This window comes from Convolutriloba macropyga, unplaced genomic scaffold (assembly GCF_964194025.1).
Source record: "Convolutriloba macropyga unplaced genomic scaffold, txConMacr16.3 SCAFFOLD_704, whole genome shotgun sequence".
Classification (NCBI taxonomy): Eukaryota; Metazoa; Xenacoelomorpha; order Acoela; family Convolutidae; genus Convolutriloba; species Convolutriloba macropyga.
The window spans coordinates 1-8,582 of record NW_027453622.1 but is presented as its reverse complement, the minus strand read 5'-3'; the positions used below and the strand labels follow the sequence as shown (position 1 = coordinate 8,582).

Here is an 8,582-nt window from a genome sequence, read left to right as displayed (position 1 = left end):
ATTGAAAGGCTGTAACAGACTTGCAGTTAGACATGACCAGTGCAGATAGAGTTGGTTATATCAGAATATTACATGATTATACATGGTTATAGCAGAATAATATCAGAATGTAGGTTTAACCGGCAAGTCTAACATCAGAATTGTTTTTTACCTCGGCCAAAGTAAAATGAGAGCTCAAAAAATGTCTTCTTAAATACTGCCTGAAATGTCTGAAACCTCTGAAATTTCCGAATTGACGTAAACATTGTATGTCACAGTAAAATTTTTCTATAATCAGTACTGGATTTAAACTGTTTCAGTACTGAAGCATACTGTGTGATCATTCCGGGAAGTTTCTTATCACTTGGTTCTTTAATATACTCTAACTCTTTCTTGTGTTCATAAGATCTGATCATTTATTCTACACTTCTAATACTTGTGCTCATGACCCTGAGCTTGGAACCGTATGGTTTTTTTATTGGCCTTGATATATGGCATTCTCAAATCAGATGTGATTGTAAACTGGAACGGATTAATCAGACTATTTCTGTCTGGGACCTGGAACATCGAGGTTAGTTGGTTTGCAAAAGATACACTGATTTTCCCAAAATTGGATGATGGTACCTAAAATATATTTATTGCAAAATTAGTGCGACATTTGATAGTAATGCATTCGGAAATTTTTATAGGTATTTATCATGAAACTTTCAATAATCATAGGATTGCATACTGAGAATGACGTCATAAAGCTGAACATTCCATAAGTCAGGTGAGAAATTCAGGTACCAATTCTTTCATCATGATAAGGATAATATAACCATCATTATCTTTAGTCTTGTAACAAGTGCCAAGCAAGCATAATCATGTTAGCGTGATCGAACAAGTGCTCACAACTTGTTCAAGCATTAGTTGCCCAGGTATGTAAGCAATCACGTTTAAACTGTCAAAATTTGACAAGGCATATTTTCAAGGCCCAAATTAAGCACATCAGTTCATATATGTCATATGGTTGTTGCTAGAGATATCTCACGACAAAGTTTTCAAATTGATCGGTGTCATTTGAAAGTATTTTGAAATAAGTTTGAATGGCAAATATGAACAGAGTTTATCTGTTCAAACAATGAGCGCGCCTCGGCGTGATTACATATGGCTTTGAACGGAAGTTGAAATTATTATTATTATTGATAATAAACTTAACTAACTATTAGTTATAACTTGATTGCGAGGCGTTTTCAAACAAACCAATTCTTACAGAGGGCGAATTTTAAACTCTTGATAAGTTAGTAGTTGTATTTACTGGGTTAAAACCTAGAGTCGAATACTAATTCACCCGGGTCCAATTGAAAGCTATTTTGAACCCAATTTTGACTAAAAACCTTCAGTTTAGGCGTATTACCAATGACGGACGCCAATATTTATAATTAATTAATTGCTTTGCATTGAGCTTAATTGTATTAGTCTTGTCCGAAATTCGATATCAGCCGTTTATTTAATTTAGAGATTAAAATTGAGTCAATTTTCTTGGCAGACGTCGAAAACTCGTTTAACGAGAAATTGTGTTCCAAAAATGACTCAAAATTTAACATATAGTTTAATCTGATTTGATGTACGCAAAATTGACCAACATTGAACACTCCAAAATCACTTCAAGTGTTTTCAAATTTCTTTAACAGTTGAAAACTTATAAACTTCCAAAGAAAATATTTGTCTAATTTAGTTTTTTGCCATGAAATGAACTCACGATTAGATTTGTAGTGCAAATATTTAGAGACTTTACAATCAATTTCATTTGTTATTAAGAAAAATTTACTTCTTTAATCGAACAAACAAACCTGATAAAGACCGCAAATAGAATTTTATATTAAACTACCTTTGACTATGATGCTCTAGAATTGAACCACTTTTAAAACGCGATCTTAATTGTTACCACTCAAATAAAGTGCCTATGGAGTTAGAACACGATTCTCAAACCGCGTCGTTCCAATCCGAGGACGTCTTAGAAGACGAACTTATGAACTCTGGCGAACTCGAACCCTATTCCTCACCCGACAGAACAGACCCCGAAGACAACTGCAACAATAATGAACCCACGACTTCAATCTCGCTCTCTCTCAAACCCCCCGACGAGTTGACGTGGCAAGTTGTAATGGCGACGTTCTTCGCAACTTTCGGCTGCTTGAACTTCGGCTACGCGCTCGGCTGGACTGCACAGTCGCTGGACTATATCAAGAATGACCCTGACATGCCGGATTTCACTGATACCCAAAACAGCTGGGTCTCGGTAAGTCAACCGGATTCTTCCAACTTAGATACCTGATCGGAATTGAGTTTTTGAAAGATTTTGGTTTACAAGGCGCATCGAATCATGTTCACTAATCAAATAAATCGCGCGCCAGAACAGATAATTTTTTGTCCGTTTTGAATCTGTCTCTTCTCGCTTTTTCTTTTCCGTACTTCAAAATTCGTTCCGTTTTTATTTCAAAATCTTGTGGCTTCCGTTGCAATTGGTTATGCTCCACGCTCATTGGGCGAGACAAACATTTAAGATATCCACGAAGAAAGTGTCCCCTCTTATACGGTGACCTTTCTTGTGAAGAACACTCCCCTCTCATCGGATGAGTTGACGATCTGATTTGACTGAGCATCTGTTGACCACCACAATTGGGATTTCAATTTTCATTGATACTCCTTGCAGAATTTTTATAACAGTTAATTTCTTGCAATAAACATTATAGCCGCCCCTCTCATCAAAATGACAGAGACTACTAAACCAATCGAATCTGGGCTAATGACAAATCAACTGGTTAACTAATTCAAATTTTAGTTATCATAAAGCAGAGCTATGCTTTTCAAAGTCTTCCTAAGAGTGTAAGCTGCACATTCTTTCCTGGAGTTTCTGCAAGTATTTATGATGTTTCTTCTCATCAGCGTTTGCAAAAGAAAGCCCCCTTCCTAGCCTCATTTGAAAAAAAAACTGCCTTAAGAATGGAAGTTACGGTCACGTCACTGCTTGTCCTGCAGACCAACGAAGCAAAAACGCCATCAGGCCATGAATTTTAGTCAAGAATCAATTTGGTGACAAGTTCTCAGTAGAATAGACCAATAATATTCAATATCTTACAAGATTAGGTCTCAAATCTATGTCGTCGATATCATGTCGAGAGAATCAGTTCTGTGAACAATTTTAACCATTTCTTCGCAACATTTGTTGAAAATGTAAACTAAAAATTGAGACAAATTGAGTGATCTTTAAAAAAATCATTAAATTCGATCTATATTTTTGCTAACAATGAACAAAAAGGAAATGCTTAGAGTCATTGAGGAATCTAAATAAAAGTATAGCTAAGTCTATATGGATCTGAACTACATCTTTAAGAAATCTATTGCAGCTTCAATTACCCTCTACCTATCTAAACTAATTCACACATGTCTTCAAGAAGGCATTTTTCCAGAATCACTGAAACTAGCCTCCATACTACCTCTACATAAAGAAGGAGAAAAAGGTGAGCCCAACTCTTTTCGTCCAATATCTTTCTAGCAAACTATTAGTAAAGTTTTTACAAAAGTCATCCTAATTCGCTAATTCGCGTTTCTCATAATATTAAAGAATTTGAAAATTTATACAACAAACAATTTGGTATTAGGAAAAAAAGAACCGTGGACGCAGTTAGCAGCTTAATTGAGTTCATATGAACATAACACTACTCCTTTGCGGAGCGCACTTCTTTCCCATTTTTAGACCTACGTAAACCCTTCGACACTTTTGCTAGAAAATTAATGCTTCAAAATCGTAAAATGTAGGGGTTAGGGGTCTTGTACATCAAATTTTATAAATTTATAATCTCTATGATTTTTATAATAAAGACAGAAAAACAGAAAAGAATTCGTAAAATCTTGACGAAGCAAGTCGCATATGACAGAGGTAAATTTCGGGGTACCACAAGTGTCTATGCTAGGCCCACTTATTTTTAATGCTCATATAAATGCTCTGAAAACAAACAGACCGTACTCAATCATCATTTTCTAGGTGAATGAAATTGCAGTTTGTAATAAATCACATGAAGAAAGTGCTGGTCATTAAAATCATCAGATTTGGCTCTCAAAAAGAAAAATGGTCAAATGAATAAACTTAAATTAAACACGGATAAAAGCAAGACCATAACTTTTAGGACAAAGTATGACAGAAGTGTTGTCTTTGCAATGAACGGAGAGGCCAATGAAAGTCCAAATTTATAAAATTACTTGAGCATAACGATTGACAAATATTTAGATTTTGGGAGGACACGAGGACACGTGTACAATTTATAATACAGTTTTGTGGACTTTTCGATAAATTGAGATAAACTTTAACTCACAGCCAGTTGATTAGGATGTTCAACTATGTTAAACCAGTGGCAAAATATGGGATTCTGATCTATGGGAAAGCCATTGAGCGACGATGCAGAAAATTGACGCAAAAATTGTTAGAATACTGAGAGTTTTTTGATAGTAAAGTTTGATTCAATTTCTCTCATCAGAGAGAATTACGAATTTTTTGCACAAAATTCGAAAATGATGACAAAATGAATAAGACGTGAAAAATTGGCACAAATTATTTCGTTACACAAAACGAACTGTCAAAGTTGTGCTCGAGCGAAAAACGTGTAAAAGTCGGCCCCTTTATTCATTCTTTTCCAAAAGATTCTATCAAACAAATTCTAAACATTTTTTTATCGAATTGGAGTCTAACTGTCTAGCAAAAGCTGAAATTTTGAGCGGAACTCAAATGAAAGTTTTTGCCCGCGAAAAGATAGAAAATTGTTTTTTACTTAATGACAAACTCACTGGATTATTTTATAGCAAAAATGAGACACATTTTTTTCATCAACCTTTCTTGCCTATTTTAAATCGTTTTTAAATCCAACTTTCGTTGTTTTTCACACTCATTTTATTTTGGATCTCCACTGGGTAACTTTTAAAATAAATATCATGAAATTTCTTTTCTGATTATGAGACGCCTGAAAACGGATCTCTCTGGTGCTCTGCTTTTATAAGGTTTGATCTACTGTGTAAGGGCTTTATTTATTCTGTAAAAATACCAGTAAAAATTTTTTTATTATTATTATTATTATTATTATTATTATTATTATTATTATTATTATTATTATAAAAATTTGCGGTGTATACTGTTAATACTATTGTGAAAATTGCTTCGCTCATTTTCCATTAGAATAATAGAACACGCTTTGCTGTCTGGAGTCTTTGAATATCTGTTACATATGTTATTTAACTGTCGTCCTCGGTAATAATGCTACTTCAAAGTGATTTATTCGGATTAAAGTTCAATACGGTTAGGGCTTTAATATTTTTTGTTTTCACACAATTGTGAACATTTGAAATATAGCAGGAAAATTGCTGACAACTTATCGCCCGAAGACGCATCAAAATTGTATCTCAATTTTTTGTCCATCGTATATTTTTTAACATTATCAAAGCAATCGCTGGAAAAGAAAAGCAATTCTTGAGCTTCGAAATAAATGCAATTCTTTATGAAAGTCTTGCATATCTGGCAAATCAAATTTCAAAATCAAATACACCACTGCTTCTCTTGTTTTTTGTTTGCCTTATTCGGAGATTTTTTTAAATTTTGCTTGCCTCTGTGTGTGAAAAGTGAAACAAATCACTATCTTAGAGTTTAATCAAGTATTTTGAAGTTCAGTCTATCGGAGAAAGTTAACGAGATGGTGAACTTTACTGACTAGACTGGTTAATTATCCTTAAAAATTCGACATTTAGAGAAACGTTCATTTCCCCGCCACGACCAAAAAATTCCATTTCGAGGTTTGCTAAAACAAATTTTATGTTCATAGCGACATGACAGAATTTTGATTGTGCTCTGATTTTTAAAATGTTTTATACTACGCGAATTGAGGCATATAAACTAGTAAGAAAATGGAAAGATGTGTGTGGACTAATTGACAATAATTAAACTAATGGAAATTAAAGGCGCAAATATTAACCTTTTTGTTCAATTAGTATATTTCAAGAAATACTTCATGTATGATTCTGTTCAGTCCATCCTGACCATTGGTGCTATTCTGGGCACTTTCATTGGGGCTGACTTGTCTGACAGATGGGGAAGACAGCAGACACTAATCGCTACAGCTGTGGTGGCCATAATTGGATGGATCATGGTCTCACTCTCCAACAGTTTTGCTATGATTGCAGTCGCCAGATTCATTCTTGGAATGTCCATAGGAATGGTCAACACTGCATCGCCTGTAAGTTATTCAACATGTCCTCTATATGAAGGATGGCTCATTCTATTTCGGTTCCTATATTTCGGTTCCTATATTTCGGTTCCTAATTCTCCTTAATCTGCGAAACAGACTCGGCATCACAAATTCCCCTTAGATAACTTATTGATTTTAGCCGTAGTTATGGGGTGGTTCGTGGTAGACAAAGACTTCTGCTTAACGAATCTTTTCTCAAGTCTTTTGAAGGGAGTCCATAATTTTTGTCTCATAGCATATCATTACTGAAACCCAAGTGTTCCAATTCTATCTCGTCGGCTCAGTTCTCTGTCAGTGTATCTTGCTACCCCATTATGTGCAGTATATGTTTTAGAAATAATTTTTTTCTGAAAATAGTCTGAGTATCTTTGGTTTTGTTTCTCATAATATTTATCAGAAAATTATAAAAAAGGGAAGTTTCGAAAAAAAAATGAAATTTTGGACGATGCATTTTTTAAGCATGACGACATTACAATCAAATAACGTTTTATCAATATAAAAAATAACCCGCCAAAACGAATGAATTCTGTTGAAAAGATAATTGTTACCTGGAAAAACTTGAACCTGAACGCAGCTAAATTTCAACATGTAAGAATTGTTTTATTTAAAAAGTTGGAGAAAAACTCTTGTGTGAATTGTAACACCACTTAATTTGTTTGGGTTTTCTGAATTTGTCAAAAAAATGTTTAACTACTGCCCCCCCCCCCCCCCCCAGAAAAGGCAAAAAGATCCTTACACGCTTTCGTTCTTCAGCCTTACGTTGCGGAAATTACCCCGTCTACCTACCGAGGTGCAACTGGAGGTCAATTCCAAAATGGGGTGAACATGGGCATCTTCATCTCTCTTTTAATCTCCCCCTACTTGCCCTGGAGGACTTTGAGTGTGATTGGACTGGTGTTTGGGTGTGTAATGGGCATTGGGTTGATGTTCATGCATGAGAGCCCAGTGTGGCTGTTGTCAACTCGGCAGCTGGAGAGATACGAGAAGAGTTCTCGATTCTTTGCTGGAAAGACTCACGTGTTGTACCCTGAGTTTGCACCCGCTACAACTGAGGTGAACCCAGAAAAAAAATACTCACTTAAATATGATGACCTTGCAAATTCCAGCTTTTCTCTACCCCTCCTCCCCCCCCCCCCCCCCCCCCAAGCTTAGTGGCCCCTCTAAGAAGTTTTGCGCCCCAATCTCGCGGAACGTTCTACATAATAGCAATCTACATAACAATACAAAATATGCAGGCATAAAAACACTGGTCAAAACAGAACAGATCTCAAGTTCCTTATGGAGCTACTTCATAGATGTCGTTGATTATGGATATAGCGCTTTTCACAAAATTTCGCAAAATATAGATGCTGTCAGCAACAATGCTTTCAGTTCTACAAATACAAAAATTGACAAACAAGCTGTTTACTGTCCCAATCTCAATAGCTTTACTTAATTAATTTCACATTGTTGCCGGCAATGATATCATAGTAAGAGCAAAATCGAAGAGCAATTTTTAAAAAAAATGGCGGATCTATTTTCTCCTCCCACCCCAGTGTATTTTATGCTCCTAAATTACAAATTGTGTTGTTATACAGCACGCAATTATGAATAAAGCTCGTGCGTATGGGGAGGCGTAAAAGTTATGCCGACTAAGCTGGAGGTTCAGAAAAATAATAGATTCAAATTGGCAAACCATAATAATTCCAATTATATAACAAAAAGCAACCTATAAAAATTAGTTGAATGGTCGATAAACTGCTCGCCTTAATTAGGCAATGTATGGGGCTATTGCTTAAATGATCCATACTTTGTATTAGAATGCGAACAACCAAAATGACGAATTTAATTTGATTATTATATTTTCAGATTTAGCTAAGAGCGATCATTTTATTGGAAAAGTTTAACCTTAAAAGATTTAAATATCTGTTTTTTCTCTTGATTTATATGTTTGGAATCCTAAAAAATTCTTTCCTGTTGAAACAGAGTCAGAGTCTGCCTCCTCAAGAGAGTCTTCTTGAGAGGTGGAAGAAACTATTGACGAACCCACAGATGTACAAGCCATTGTGTCTGTGTGTGTTCATGGGAGGAGCATTCCAACTATCGGCCATTACTGTGATCACCTTCTACAATGTCACCATATTCTCAAATGCAGGTATTTTCTTAATTTGCTTTTAACATGCACGAGTGCGAGAGTTCTTTCCCGTTAGTAGAGCTATACGAGCAAAACCAAAATGACGAGTTTAATGTCCATTAATAATCTTCATTAATAAAAAGGTCAAATATAGAATGGGTAACAAATTCTGAAAATCAATTGTCTGTCTATCAATCGTTCTTTGGACAACTGCTTTT

The 8,582-nt window shown here is 35.2% G+C and overlaps 1 protein-coding gene across 1 annotated transcript; it reads left to right on the top strand.

Annotated features, from left to right (window-relative positions):
• Positions 1-420: 420 nt before the first annotated feature.
• On the top strand, positions 421-8,385 carry LOC142358422 (uncharacterized; the record flags this gene model as incomplete). The annotated part of the gene is made up of 5 exons (XM_075409825.1): positions 421-550; positions 1,935-2,260; positions 6,033-6,239; positions 7,005-7,304; positions 8,217-8,385. Coding segments are annotated over exons 1-5 (1,129 nt in total), but the record flags the coding sequence as incomplete, so codon positions are not given.
• Between the last annotated feature and the right edge of the window lie 197 nt (positions 8,386-8,582).